Source organism: Euprymna scolopes, chromosome 10 (genome assembly GCF_053919585.1).
Source record: "Euprymna scolopes isolate OS-2025 chromosome 10, ASM5391958v1, whole genome shotgun sequence".
NCBI lineage: Eukaryota > Metazoa > Mollusca > Cephalopoda > Sepiida > Sepiolidae > Euprymna > Euprymna scolopes.
In genome coordinates, this window is record NC_136491.1 from 36,993,662 (window position 1) to 37,010,547 (window position 16,886).

General features: G+C 33.1%; 1 protein-coding gene across 2 annotated transcripts in view; it reads left to right on the top strand.

The window, feature by feature from the left end:
* The window catches only part of LOC145285923 (guanylate cyclase 32E-like), a 1,316,276-nt gene that overhangs the window by 1,137,715 nt on the left and 161,675 nt on the right, over positions 1-16,886 (top strand). Inside the window, exon 15 of one of the 2 annotated variants that reach the window (XM_080134424.1) lies at positions 4,809-4,829. The exons of the other annotated variant lie outside the window; for it this stretch is intronic. Within the exon in view, the coding sequence (XP_079990550.1) occupies positions 4,809-4,829 (21 nt within the window). The remainder of the gene's footprint in view (positions 1-4,808; positions 4,830-16,886) is intronic. 2 annotated transcript variants of the gene reach the window in all.

A 16,886-nucleotide genomic window follows, 5' to 3' on the forward strand; every position in this document is an offset into this window, starting at 1 on the left:
ATTTTTTAGACATTTTATGGGCGTCTATACGAAAGAAATACGTCACAGACTCGTATAAGGATATTGGAGATATAACATAATAACCAGACATGTGTTTATACCACGTTGGCCAGATTATTTAGTTAAATACTTTTACAAATTTAACATCATATTTAATATAATATCCCGGGGGTCTACATTCACGTTAAACGTCCACATAATATCTAATATCTGGGCAGGAGCTGCTAAAAACAGCCTATCCTGCCTTGACAAAGTACATATAGACTTCGTGGCTTAGTGGGGGATGCCCTTTTCTCTACCCTGCAACCTCTCTCCCACAGAAGAGACGTTGCAAAATCCTTGTTTTATCGTTATTTCCATGGTAGGTGCTCGTCTGAACTCCAATCTCTGGTCCCCTCTCGCCAATCTTTCACGAAAACACCCCTCTAGCTGAATCCACTGTGAAAAATTTCCCCCACTCTATATTTGTGCCTAAATCAAAACGCGGATTCCATGAACAAAGCTTCTTTCTTAGAACTACACGCCTGTGGAACTCTGTTCCGTCTGCCTGCTTCCCACCTGACTACAACTTGGATGTCTTCAAGTCCAACGTTAACAAATCCCTAATGAACCGCCCCCTTAAGTAAACACTTCATCAAATCTCCACACTAACGTAATGCACGTTCAATAACCCTTATCCCTGAGTGGCTTCCGGGCCTTGATAAGTGGTGACCACTGTGTAAAAAAAAATAGTAATATATTATATATGGAACACGACGCTGTGGAATTTCCACAGGTCCTACTAGTTTAAAACTACATAAGCTTGAAATCTGTGATTAAAAAAATAATCCATATTTCAAGGGTATTGAAATCATACAATATTTGTGTACATTAATGTTTTACGACTGCTATACCTTTGCTTTTGTCTACAACAAATCATAATTTAAAAACATACATTTTTTTAGGAATTCATTTTACTACGACTATATACACAAACGATACGCACACGAATAAGTTATTTACGACTCTAACATTTAAATATTAGATATTTTAAAAACGTCTTATGAATTAAGAAAAGCATACAAAAATCAATTTAAAAAAATGCTATAACAAAAATGTCATGTCACTGTTTAAAATGCATTCATTTATTTTTCAGGGCTTTTTTCTCTAAAGATTAATATTGAATAGCAAAAAAATATTCAGTCGAATTGTAACATAAGCCTTTGAATATTTAATGTCAAAATATCGTGTTTTTTTTTACATCGCTCTTTCTACATTGTTTAAATCACGAACTAAACCTTCTTGAACTTATTGATTATTTTTATGAATACCGTATAGTTTCAGATTATAAACTGAAAGTCAGTAAAACGATGATACGTGTTTATGTAAATATTTACGGACAGAATTCTTATGTTGATAGTTTGTAAAAATGTTAAAGTCCTTTTTCCAAACCTGGCATATATTCGCTTATTTAACTATTTTCTATTTCTGTAGAATACAGACTGTGCTAATTAAAGATAGAATTTTCAAGTTAATTTTATCTTACTGTAATGTTCATTTATTAAATCGATACCTGGAACTATAGAATAACTTTAAAGCGTAAAGCATTTATTAAATCTTACTAAAAGCTTAAATTATTTATTAAATCGAACACCATTCTTTTCATAGAGCACTCCTCATGAAAAAAATGAGTTTCTAAATAATTACGTCATTATTTCAGCACAGTCCTTATTCTGCGTAATTACCATCTGTTTTATATACAAATGTCGTCACATGATGTTATAACGTACTATTTGCAATTATCTGTTATTTTGCATTGTACAGGACAAAATATCTGAAACGATCTTTATAGACACTTAATATTTAGAGAGGTTTATTATTTATTTCCCAGCAATAAAATGCTCACGAAAACGTTATTTCTGTATGAATACCCACCTTATGAATGAGGCATGCATAATATGTGAATAGATCGCGCGATCTGGAGCTTATGCGATCTACACAACGTATAAACAGTGAAGAATTGTAAAGTATAATGTAAGAAACATCTTGCCACTCATCTCCCTTCATAATGCCCCCGCAAAGTATGTTCCCGATAGTAGCTCCCTACTTCAAAGTGGCACTGTGCCTTGTTTAATGTGAAAATTGAATAAAAAAAGTATTGTCTTTTCAATCCATGATCAATCTATGAACATTATTTACAAAACATTGAAACACTGCAGATAGAACCTTTTAAATATCACGTGACGAAGTGTTGTGTTTCCGTGTTGTTTATGTAAATGTATGATTCAGTGATAGTCGGGAGTACTAACACACTTTCTCCATTTGGTTGAATTAACTATAAATAAAATCTGCATCGATATAATGGGATTTAATGTGAAAAAAAGACGTCGATAAAATATTGTCGGAATTATCTCACGCTGGAATCAGTGGGGGACGAAGAAAATATTTTAAATCTTACAACAAAACGGATAGGTTGCTTACAATCAAACTTTTCTTTAAACTGTAACAAGGTGGAAACGCAGACGAATTTAACAAGCGTTTCTTCTGTCTGAAAACATTAAGAAAAAAAACTGTCGACTTCTCGTTCTGCGAGATTTGACGAGACTTTAGTGTGTCTAGTAGATAACATGTCAAATTCGAACGCCTGGTTTCGAGTAAAAGAAAATGATCTATCACACTCCATAGATAAGAGAGTTCTTTAACTTCCCCTCCGACACCTCCTTTATGAGTCCAAAACTACCAAGTTTTTACAATATATCAACACGGTAAGATGAAACACAGAAACGACAGATTTTAATAAAGTAACAGTGCATTACTTACATATCAAGATGCAATCTTTTCATATCAATGCGTATGTGGATAAAAACAAGATTTTCCCTTGTATTTCCCATTCGTTTACATTCACTCAGTCTTCATCATCTATTGATACGTTACGGTTTTTCCATAATTCTTTATGGAAAATGGGAATTTGAGCACAAAATTGAATCGCCAATCCCAACACTAACGTAAGAGGGCAATGAAAGTTCCGTTGATATAAACATAGATAAACATAGACATAAACTAGAACTAACACGATGTATATATAGAAAGGGCTCATACAAGCAGTTCAAGGATGTGTACACTCACTGCGCATAAATTTCCGGTTGTTTATTCTTGCAAAGCTTTTCTTTATTAGTAAATTTCTGCAAAGGTGACGGACAACGCCGTGAAAATATCAGATGTATTGCATACACGCAATTAAAGATCCGGGCAAAGCAAGATGTAACTTGGACTGCTGAGCGATAACGTCCGTCCAACATTCCTATTGATGAATCGAAGTCGTAAAACCATGAGTGATCATATTTAATTAATTTGGAATAATTATAAGTGATAAACAATAAAACAATCGAAATTTCGTTAAAAAACAATATTATAGCTTTAATCATTTGACAGAAGATTGCATCTATGATATAAATCTCACTTGTCTGTTTAAATGTATGTATGCATGTACGTAGTTTGTATGTATGCATGCCTACAACTTTCGACAGAGGCGACGTATTTTCACGATATCGGTATCGCTTTGAAGCTCGACCTGTTGGACGACAAATGTCGAGGAATTGGCTAAACTATTAATTGCTTCACCCTCAATTGTGCATTTTTCTACAAGTAGGAGTCACTTTTTTCGCCACTATTTTCGAAAGCCACTCCCTCTTTCCAATTGAGGAGGCGTAATTAAACCCTTCCCCATTTCCGGTTTTGCGATAGCCGCAACAGCAAAGAGGTCACGTTTTGTTTTTCACTTTCTTTTCATCCTTTATGGTACGGGTTCGAGCCTGCCTGCCCACTGCCACTTTTTATTTATTTATTTTGCTCAACATACCTCCAAACTCCTGAGCAACGCCGGGCACCCAGGCTAGTATTCTATATGACACAGTTCATCGCAGTGTCTTGATTCAGTAATGCAATGTATACTATTTGTAGCCACAGTTTCATTTTCGGCAATAGAGGTAACTTGTCGCCAAAACAGATCTTCCAAATGCGTGTAATTAATCGCAGCGATAAAATTTAACCCGATAAGAAAATGAATGTACACGGTTTGTGAAAAAGAGTGGTGCCTCTTTCAATGTTGATCTTAGATTCCAGACGGGAATATTGTAATCGGGGATGCGTTCTCGGCAATCACCCCGACAGAGACTCGTCGAACCCGGTGACTTTTTATCAGTCTGGCTAAAGTATTAACCTTGAGTCATCATAGGAAGGAAACACTTTCAGCCAATGCCATCTTCTTGATAGGTAGGGCTTTATTTTGCTACTTACCTGAGTCTCACCAACCGGTAATATGCCGAGGGAATTGAGGGATACTTTTTAAAAGAACGTATTTTGGCTTTTTTAAAAGGAGCTATTTGATTCCTATTGGCTTACGATATCGAATCATCACACGATTCTTAAGTAAGACATACTGGATCTCCACAGTTGAAAAGTACCTCTGATAGTGAAGTTTATCGTTCAATTAAAAAAAAGCTTAATTAAATCCGACACAAACTAGTAATTGCTGGCTGTTATGTTCAGCAAATAAGTTATATGAGTCGATTTACCGTACTCCAATTAACATATATTTAAAAAAGACAGCAATCTTTCGGACATTATTTTTTTACGTTGCTATAAACCAAATTGGAGAAAGTGCACCATATTCCCGATATTCTTAAGTCATTGTTTTCCTAGTGTTTATTAAGTGCTTTTATGCTTCCTCATAATTTCTTGGCTTGACTGTTTAATATATTTGTCTGTTCCATATTTTACTGTTGTTATTTGTATCTAATACAAACTTCAAAATCATCATTCCATTTCAGACCAACAGCTTTCTTACCGCGGTAGGTATGAAAATGCTCAATTAGCGTAGTCTCATATATTAAAAACACACTCATTTTCATGTAGCTTTCTTGCAGTAGATATATTTTATTAATATATATATATATATATATATATATATATATATATATATATATATATATATATATTTGAAAATTTTCCGGGGGGTACAGAATTTTATAATGGCAAAATTCAGACCAAAAAGCATAACGAATTTAAAAAATAAAAAAAAATGAAAATAAAGGTTAGCTAAACAGCTTTCGTTCCTCACTTATCAAAGCTAAATCGAAGAAAATACGATTTAAAACAAACAAAAAAAGTCATGAATATGGCAGGATTAGGAAAAAAAAGCAGACATAAACGGGGGAAAAATTACATAGAGATTAAATTAAGTCCAATAAGATTTCCTTTTTGCTTGCAAAGAGAAGGTCTCAATAACTTAATAAAAAGAGTATCTAAAATTTTCAAATGATAAAGAGAGTGCGACTTACTAAGGATCGTAACCATGTCAGCACTGAAATTCGTGGCACACGTATGGCTATTTATAAGATGGTCGCAAATCGCAGAACCATACGTATTACTCAGAACATCCGAGGGTGAAACATTTGAATTTCAGTGCTGACATGTTTACGATCTAAGGATCGTAAACATGTCAGCACTGAAATTCAAATTTTAAAGTAGCACTCTCCCTATCATTTAAACATTTATTAAGTCATTGATACCTTCTCTTTGCAAGCAAAAAGAACATCTTCTTGGACTTAATTTAGTCTCTATATAAATTTTCCATTTTTTCTGCTTTTTTTTCCTACCCCAGGCATATTCATGACTTTTTTTGTTTGTTTTAATTCGTATTTTCCTCGATTTAGCTTTGATAAGTGAGGAACGAAACCTGGTTAGCTAACCTTTATTTTCATTTTTTTTTATTTTTTAAATTCATTATTCTTTTGGTCTGTATTTAGCCGTTATAAATATATATATATATATATATATATATATATATATATATATATATATATATATATATATATTGTTTAGAGATATAAATGTTCGACAGAATTGTTAGGTATATAGTTTAATATAAGGTCTATATTGTAATAAACAAACTTGTGTATTTCTTTGTTTTTAATATTATCCATTATCTGTACTTGCAAAAGCACACACATAAACACTGTGAGTATAAAATAACACTCCAGTTAAATGGAAAAAGTGGATATATCAGAAAGAACACAATCAAGTCAACACGTGAGGTTCAATTTTATCATTCAACTTTCTCAAAATATTCACTAAAATCAGAAAGTATATTATATGTGAAATTATCACTCTATTTCTTGATATTGTTCTCATCAAATTTGCTCTTAGAAATGATATACTCTCATTGTGTTGCATATTTTGGACATACCAGCACTATGCTCATTTTCTTCTTTAAATTAAAATAGAAGCACCACGAACGTTATAACTCCATTTCTACAATAAAATACACCACAAAAATCTACACACTTTGATTAGAGGTCTAATGAAAACACAAAAGAAAACATTTTTGAATTTGATGTTTGTTATTCTACAAATAAACGTGAGAAATGCGCTCTCATAACATGATGTTATCTCATGTTCCTTAGAATACATTATGCCAAGTATGTAGCGAACAAATTCAACAAGATATAAACATCTATAAAATATTAAAATACCTTATGCATTTAATCTTAAAATCGATAATAAAAGCCCTTCATATTTTAAACAACAAAAAGTATATAATTTCTCCCAATCCACGCAGGAGCTACCAATCCATTAAAAAAGGAATGTGACATTGGTTCAATTATTAACGACACAGCCCGAGATTCTGGTTGAAAAGATAGATTATTTAGGGGCATTAAAAACCTAAGATAGATTATTTAGGGGCATTAAAAACCTACACGTGGTCGCCTCGTAAGTACCCTATATTTTTCTAGAAAGAGTTCTTAATAGCACGGTATTGAGAAAAAAACGAATGCCAAAGAATTTTCCAGAATGGATCAGTGTAGTATCTGCACTTTCTCTGTCCTCGGTCAGTCGAGGATAAATCATTCATGATTGAGACAATTTTGATTTGTGTTTCTATCTTGAGTGCCCCTTTGGAGGAAGCTGGATTTACATCACATTAAAAACCGACGTTTTTCTTACTGTTACACTATTTGTCGTATAATGGGGTAGATATTTAATTGCTGTGCACCGCAGCAAAATTTGGCACAAGGCCGGAAAGAGCAGAACAGGCAAGCTTCCCTACAGAGGGGACACTCTTGTATCAACAAAAATTGACTGGGCACCCCGTGGCATTCCCCGGTGGAAAGGTCTGGGAGGTTGGCCATCCTAGGTATCAGCCAGGCGGTGTACCTCAGCCCGAGAGGTGCTGAGCACGTCCCCGGCCCCTCACCTGTTGGGCTGAGTGTCAAGTGACGAATCCTTGATTTGTACTACCCTGTCTCTCTGCAGCCGAAGCCGCTAGGAGACACGTCCCATCATACCGGAGTGTAATGGGGTAAAGGATTTATTTGCTGCCCACCTCAGCAAAATGTGGCACAAGGCCGGAAAGTGGGGTCCAGCAGGCTCCCCTAAAGGAGGGGCACTCCTGCAATTGTAAAAATTGCCTGAGTAACCCTGTCGCCATTCCCGGGTCGAAACGCCTCAGGCTGTAAGCAATGAACTTGCTCCACCGGGAAAGCCCGGTGGCGAGGTCTGGGAGGGTGGACCTCCTAGGTATTACCCAGGTGGTGTACCTCGGTCCGACAGAAAATGAACCGGTTCCCGGTCCCTCACCTGTCGGGCTGAGTGTCAAGAACGGATCCTTGACGAGTACTTCTACCCTGTCTCCCTGCAGCTGAAGCCGCTAGGAGACACACCCCATCATACCGGAGTGTAATGGGGTATGATCGCGCATAGTCGGGAGATTCTATTTATAAACGATGCTGCTAGGAACTGACGAATCGAATTAATTCCCGCTCTGCTGTCAACTAATCAGAAACCAGAATTGTTCCATAAATCTGTAAGTTTTCTGTAGCAATTTCGAATATGTTTTTGTTTTTTTTTCGTCTCGACACGGAAGAATTTTTTGCTCTATGGATTCCAACTCGAGGACTGTCTACTGCAAGCCAGTCAACTCCCGGGACTTGTGTAGAACAACGGACTATCGGAAACTGCTTTGTCTACTGAAATCCAGTCACCTCTCAGGATTTGTGTAGAACAACGAACCATCGGAAACTGTTCTGAAACTAAAGATGGCTTACACTTCGGTTATCTCATACATATAATGTTTATATGGTTAGTTGCACAGTATCTACATCGTATGTTTGTTGAGATTTCCTTTAGGAATACTTAGGAAATGCGGAATGTCCTTCTTACTGTCCTGTCATCTACACGCTTGCTTGACACTGTCATAAACATTTGCCAAAAAGCTGATGCGCATTACGCATTTCTTGTTGCTACTACATATAATTATGCATATGATATATGTTACGCTTTTATGTTGTGCGTCATTTAAACGCCTGCATAGATTTTAGTACTGACCCATACAAGCTTATGTGTTGACTTCGTTGTATTTAACTATTTTTATTTTATTTGCTTTATCCTTTAATTTAATTTTATTTAACCTATGCATTTTGTCGGAGATTTTATCTGGTGCACACATTTGTAGGTACATATATGCAAAATTATTTTATATATATATCATTTTATATATAAATTATATATAAATTTACATATAAAATTCATATATATATATATATATATATATATATATATATATATATGTAGCCCTTCGTAAGGATATAAATATCACATCTTGGTTAGAAGTCACAGCATATTTCTAAAACATTTCATTGCAACAGACTGTGCTCTAAAGCACAGTTTACTGACCGATTATATTATTTGTTAACCATACTATATTGCCTTAGTAAAATATAAACAAACAAAAAACAATTAAAAACGAAAGTCACAAAACAAATAACGTCGAACGGTACAAAACTAACAACGAAACTACCTTTTAAAAAATCAAATATTTTTTAAAAGCTTGCACATAAAATAAATACGCTTTCACTCAGAAGTAAATTTAAATCTATTTTACTACTTTACTACGGAATTTTAAATTTGAAAATTCAATACAAAAAATAAAACGGAGAAAAAATCATCCGAAGAAAATAAACCATTACCTAGAGGAAAGTAAGTGTGTTTTTTTTTAATATTTTTTTTATTTATTCATATTAGAAAGTGTGTAAATTCCTAGTATATTTTACCGGAGATGGTTTGCTCACAAATTAAAATTGTAGAATACACATATCTCTCTCACTCACTCTCTCTCACTCACTCTCTCTATCACTCACTCTCTCTTTCTCTCTCTCTCTTTATATATATATATATATATATATATATATATTATATGGAAAAATGCGCGCATGAAAAGTAATATTCTTAAGATTTTATTAAACCTGGAAAAGTAAAGGGCAAGAAATTCAACCTGGAAAAGTAAAGAACAAGATATTCTAGTAAAGTAAAAAATAAGAATTTTTTAGACTTAAAATATTGCAGCTAAAAATAAAATTTGAATATTGATAAATATTTTATTTATTATTTGCATATGTTGTTGTGTATTGTTGAGTTAGAAAGGGTGTCAGTCGCTGGATTGAACTTATTTCCCCCCTATTATTTGCATATATTTATGTAGTGAAAATTGTTTGAATAAAATTAATTCATTAGTTAGTAATATGTAGATGGAATTAATAATTTTATAATTTACATAAAAATTAATAATTTTATTATATCATAATTAGGATCATTTAATTTATTTTTTAGTTGCAATATTTTAAGTCTAAAAAATTCTTATTTTTTACTTTACTAGAATATCTTGTTCTTTACTTTTCCAGGTTGAATTTCTTATCCTTTACTTTTCCAGGTTTAATAAAATCTTAAAATATTACTTTTCATGCGCGCATTTTTCCATATAATCCATGATTTTTCCAGGCATTGCTATTGTATTAATATATAAATTTATAATATTTATTAATGATTGTCAAAAAAAATTAGCTCTCAAACACACATTTATGCAATATTTATCATTCAATCACATCATTTATCATTCAATCACAGTAGTTCCGAGCCAGAGACTGCGGTTCATGAATTCGTGATCTGTATAGAGCGTAAACTATAAAAAAAAGAAGATGGCACTCGGTGTCTTTTTAGATATTGTTGGAGCTTTTGACAACATACCCTTCAGTAGTATGTTCAAGTTGCTACGAGAACTCAATGTGCCACCAGTACTCATCCGATGGATTGAGTATATGGTGAGGCACAGAACAGTTCAAGTAGAACTACTGAGAGCAACTGTTAAAAGAGCAGTAGTTAAATGAACCCCCAAAGTGGGATTTTATCACCTTTACTATGGAACTGTATGCTGAATCCTCTTTTAAAGTCCGTTTTTTTTAATATAAAAAAACGATACACGGGATTGAACCAAAAATCTTTCCACCAACCCCCAGGTACTCTAACCGTTACGCTAACATGTCACATTGGCAAAATCGCAGTAAAAAATATTTATATACAAAAAAAAGTTATGCAAAATAAAAAAAAAAAACGTTAGTCACTTATGTACTTACTCTCCTGTTTGTGAACCCACATATTTTGTTGTAACTTTTTTTCTACTGAACCAATTTTCGATTTTTTTTTTCAAAATGTAGTTAATGAGGTGCTCTATCCAACTATATAACCTGTTTGAAATTTGGTTGCGAACGGAATTAGTGGTGGGGGTTTGAATGTGTCTCGATTAATTCAATTTCTGACTTAAGCATATATTCAACCACTACCGTGGTTGAATGATATACATATATGTGTAGCTTTTATAGACAGGTGTGTATATTTATTCGTATATGTATATCTTAGAGGGAACCGTTCTGACTTCTTCACGAATCAGATAACCACAACTCTCACTTGACATATGTACTGGAATGTTTGATGATCCAAGTAAGTCTTTTTCTGCTAAGTTTGTTTATATTTCATATAAGCATGAATGTATATATATATATATATATATATATATATATATATATATATATATATATATATATATATATATATATATATGTTCACTGTGTTGGGGAATGAATTCCATAAAAATGTTTGATTACAAAGAAAAAATGTCAACATGAAAGTTTAATTTTTATTTATTTAAAACCGTAAAGAAAGTCTAGAAAAACACTGGTACCGTCGGTTTCAAGCCTAACGTTAGGGGGACAGTAAATGGTAAATACTGTGAGGCTCTCGTAAGCCATAAGTATAATTAAGTATTAAGATAAACAGAAAATAATATGACTGGAAAGAACCTAACATTATTCGCCATTAACTAGTCCCCTTATGTTAGACTCAAAACCGACGGTACCAATGTTTTTTCTGACCTTCTGGCAGTTTATTTATATATATATATATATATATATATATATATATATATATATATATATATATATATATATATATATATATATATATACCGCTGATGTAAAATTTAAGACCACTTAAAAATCTTTTTAAAAAAAATCTTTTTTAAAAAAATCTTTTTCAAAAAAAATCTTTTTTAAAAAAATCTTTTTTAGGATAGATTTTAAACTCTTCCGAATTTATGCTAACAATACTACGCTCTCAAAAGTTATGGAATCAAAAAGCTATATTTCAAAGACTTATTTTTAAAATTTACTTTTTTTCATTAAATTATGCTTTTTACATATGATCAAAATTATAAGACCAGAGACAAAACTTCTATTAACATGTACAAAAAGCGTATGGCAAAACATTCAACAATCAAACTTAATAATGAGTTCTACGACCACTGCTTTTGATGACTTCAAAAATTCTTTGGGCCCGCTAGAAATAAGGGTTTCCACTAAGGTGCGGAGAATCATGCTCCACTTTCTGAAGATGGCTTTACGAAGTTCATGTTTTGTTCGATATTGTTTCCATTTCCATAAACCTTTCTTGTCATCCATCGCCAAACATTTTCAATTGGTTCAAGTCCGGTTATCATGAAGGATGTTTCAAGAGATTGACTCCATTTTCTTGTACAAAGCTCAAGGTCCTCTTGCAGTGTTGATTGCAGCATTATCGTCTTGGAATACCCATCCATCCCAACACAAACCATGACCCTCTTTCATTAAAGATGCTTTTTGTAGCATGCTAACATAACCAGCAGCTGTCTGACGATCCTGTACCACTTGGAGCCCCATCGTCCCTCTGTAAGAAAAGGCACCCCATACCACTACAGACCCTTCACCACAATGATGTGTGGAAAAAATTAAAAGGGGCATATTTTTGTCACTTAAATATCGCTGAAAGCCATCAGGACCATCTAAATTGATTTTTTTTCTCTTCAGAAAACAGGATTTTCTTCCACTTCTCAACGTCCCAGGTTTGCTATTTATGACCAAATCTTAAGCGGTCCACTTTGTGACGTGAAAGCATTCAAGGAATTTGTTTACTCTTTTTATTTACCATGCCTTTTTGTTGTAAGTGCTATCTGATGGTTATTGGACTGCAACTGGCATCTGTAACCGCCTTAATTTGACTAGAAGAAAGCCTTCTGTCATTCATTACAACCCGTCTGATTCTCCTGCTCCATGCAGGAGAAATTTTGGCGGACCTACCAAAGGATTTTGCTTTTCTAAAATGTTCAGTATTGTTTTTAGAAAGTTGCAAATAACAGTTTTACTGCGATTTACCTTAGTTGCTATCATTCACTGTGACAAAACTTGCTTTTGGAATCGTAGAATTCGAGAGGACTCAACTTCGGTTGCTTTTCTTGCTTGAGGCAAGGTAACACCTTTACACAGTGATTGCTAATCTCTAACTGAATTAAACACATTAGAATTACCATAAATCTAACAATTTATACCTTTGGTCTTATAATTGTGATCATGTGTAAAAAGCCTAATTTTATAAAAAATGGAAATTTTTAAATAAGATATTTGGAATGTATTTTTTGTTTCCATAACGTTTTAGATTTTAGTATTAGTAATCTTAAGTCGGATGAATTTAAAATCTCTTCTTAAGAAAAGGTTTCTTTTAAAAGAATTTTAAGTGGTCTTAAATTTTCGATCAGCAGTGTATATACATATACATGTATGTATATCTCTCTCTCTATATATACATATATATGTACATATATATATGCACACACACGCACACACACACACACACACATATATATATATATATATATATATATATATATATATATATATATACGAGCAAACAGTTAATAAAACATGTTAAAAACACTTTGAAATGAGTTAAAAACATATTTAATCTGAAAAGGAAACACTAGATAAATGGATAGTCCTTAATCCACGGAGTTTCGAAGGAATACTTTCCTTCTCATCAGAGGGTAGGAATTGCATGCAAAAGTATTTGATGAAACAACAAGTAAGTAAAATATCTTACTTGATAACAAAAAAAAGTGAAGCAGAGGGAATATGGTGAAGAAAAAGTTTATCACACATGAATGGATAGTCTGGTGGAAGATAAATATGAATTTTATATTTATATATATATATATATATATATATATATATATATATAAAGAAGAGGCTCTAATAAGTATTATGAGATTAGTAAAATTGAGATCGTGATAATAAACGCTCCACATCTTAGGTAGAGCTTAGATGCAAAAGGAAAAAATTGACTATACAAAAATATATAATAGTGAATATAGCTTTAATGATCAGTTCGATTAGCGAATTACATCAATAGGCATAAGGGATAAAAATGGTCTTTTCACCTACATATTTCGATGCGCTATGTTCTTATTAAGAGAAGTAAGGGGGTGCTACGTAACAAGTAATAAATTCGAACTGTAGGAATCGACGCATAACGAAGAAAAATATTCCGATATATATGATAGAACGTATAATAGAAGTGAAAGGCGGCAAAGCTGAAGGACTGTTGTGATCAAGGCGATACTAACCAAACGGATTATAACGTAGTTGAAATAAAAGGGGTTGAATAGTGTTTACTATAATAGGCCAGGGGATATGAGCTCAAAACGTGTGACATATGATGAGATATACAATTAAATTCGAGAAAATAGCAGAAGTATTGAGAGATAGTGGGGAAACGATGTTACGGACAAAAGGAATGTGAGGGTGGTTTTATTAAGGAGGGGGTGATTAAAAACACACAAATCAAACGGTTTGGCAGTTAGAAAATAAATGTACAAAAAAGAACAAAACAAAATATAAATTTAAAGTAGAAAAATAAAGTAGTAGTAGCAGTATTAGTATTAGTATTAGTAGTAGTAGTAGTAGTATTAGTAGTAGTAAAAGCTTTAAACGATCTCTGTTCGTAAATCGAAGATATTACAATCTAGAGAATAATTAAAAAGTTCTAAAGAATAGTACCCCCCCTGAGAAGCTCGACGAAAAAAGCCTTTGCTGGAAATACGAAAAAGCAGACAGCCATTTTGTCTTATATATATATATATATATATATATATATATATATATATATATATATATATATATATAACATGTGCGTTTCTCCATAGTGTGGTTATATAGTTGTTGTTGTTTTTTTAATTATTTATGCTCATACATGTAGATAGAATACAGCGTTATTATAGGAGTGCTCATGGGACGAATAAGAAACCAATTTAATATAAATATATAGATAATCTATGAGAGATCCGGATAAAATTTTCCAGTGCAATTTAGCGAGAGTAAGCGTCAGTGTGTATGCGTGTATATTTATATACCAACTGTGAATAATACACGGGTCGTTCCAAAAGTAAGTGTCCCATTTCTTAATCAAAAATTTGAACGGCTACGAAGATAGAAGTGGTACCAGTAAAACTGGCTACCTTGGGCACAATCATTTTCAATGCACTTTTGTGAAGAATTCAATGAAAACAAATGTAGGAAGCATTACTTTTGGAAAGTTTGGCGTACATACTTGAAACTGATAGTCAATATTAGTGCACATGTCACCCTGTGTGTGTATGTTTTAAACAGTATTATATGAATGCCAGCTTTAATGTAAAGAATGCACCGATCAATTTCTCAGAGCACGAAGAAATGAATTCATTTATGGAGACTCAGGCAGATGCATAGGGAAAGTAAATAATCTCTCTCTCTCTCTCTCTCTTTCTCTCTATCTATTTATCTATCTATCTATCTATCTATATATATATATATATATATATATATATATATATATGCATATATATATATATAAGGCAAAATGTGTGTAAGTGTGTGTGTGTAAGTGTAATTTTTTGTGTATGTCCGGCAAAGATTTTTGAAGGGGGGCGCTCGGGGTACTTGTATATGCTACCTAGATTATAATATTTACGATTTACAAAACGAAGTCACGTGTATCTTTAATTTTGGTGACTTTTACACGTTCTTTTCGCGATTTTTTAAAAAATCTGCGTGTGTTTGTTTGGCTTTTCTGTACATAAACGAAACTGAACCAGTAGCAAAATGAACCTTACTAACACTCGTGGTCGGGACGTCCAGAAAGCAACGCGGGTTGATGAATGCAGCTAAAATCCGCCATATCAGACAAACCCTATTCATTTAAACACTTCTGTTCTTAACGGGAGCTAGTTTTCCCCAACATCTTAGAGGGAAACGCGAAAACTGGCTTGCAGCCAAAATTAATTTAATTCCTCTATGGCGTGATGTTTTACCTCATTAAATTCACGCACGAGTCATTCAACTTGTTAATTGTTAAATTAAAACGTTTTCAGTTCCTCTCTGCCGTGGCTAAGCAGTAAGATGTCAGGTGTTCCCACTTTCTTTTCTACCTTCGCGTCAATACTTCGGGTTCGAGCCTACCATACTACTAATTTTTTTTTTCTTTTACACCTCAAACACCTGAGAAACCCCGGACACCCACGCTAGTTAAAAAGAAAACACCGGAACGTAACCATTAGTGCAAGAATATGAAATATGTAAAAAGGGAAAGAGATAATATCAAGTAACGTCAAAGTATTGTACATTAAAATATTTGCTAATAAAGGACGCAGAAAACAGTTACAGTTGAATATTTAGTCATAGATCTTATAGACTGAAGATTAGTTTTATTATGAAGGTATAAATCGGCATTACATCTAACGCTTTCATTCATTCCATCGCTTCCAACATTACGTAAGACCAGAAAAAGAGTGGGAAACTCAGAGGGACAGAATAAAGGAAAAATGTAGTATTTAAATACAAATCATTAGTACAATTATTTCGTCGTGCTAGTTGCAAGGATTTATTGCAAGCAATCAAGCAATTCAAGGAAAGAGGTTTTCTGGGTAGAAAATTTTGACATCTAACAACTTTTTACGAGGTTGAAAAGATACACGTTCACTGAGTTCATCGGAGCATATTTAATAGAAGTATTTAAAAAAACAGGCACAAAGATACGATATTACTTTAATGTGACACTTGCTGTTGTACGACAGGTAGTATCAGTAATCATTAGATTATAAATTGAGTTTTGTACACTGTGCAGGTCAGGCCAATAAGAGATTAGTGAATCAATCTAGATGTAATACGTAGCTTTATAGAAATAATGGAATATTGGTAGATGGGGCATTATCTTTAAATGAACTGTGTTTCCTCAACGCACTTTATTGATAAAACATCAGATATTTAGAGCAGTCTTGTTTCCATAAAAACATATAATAGTTTACAATAAAAGCGTGTGCGTGTATCAAAATTAAGAAGACACCGGAGATCAGAATCGATCTTCATAAAGATTTCCTGGTGGAATAAAATAATAATAATAAAAAAAAGTTTAGCTCTGTCTTTGTCGAGTTTTTTTTTTTTCTCTCAGACCTCGCTACATAGATTAATGCAGATTTATAGACAAAACCAAGAAGCTCTAATTGATGTTGAGGATGAATGTCTTAAAGATAGAGACTCGGCAAAACATATAAAAATAAACTGCGATTATCAGATTAAAAATGATTGCATCTAAATAGGTAAGTATTGTGTATATATTAATGTGCGACTGAAAAGTCATAGCATCAGAAAAAATCAAAACCAATGAAAAGTCTATATCTT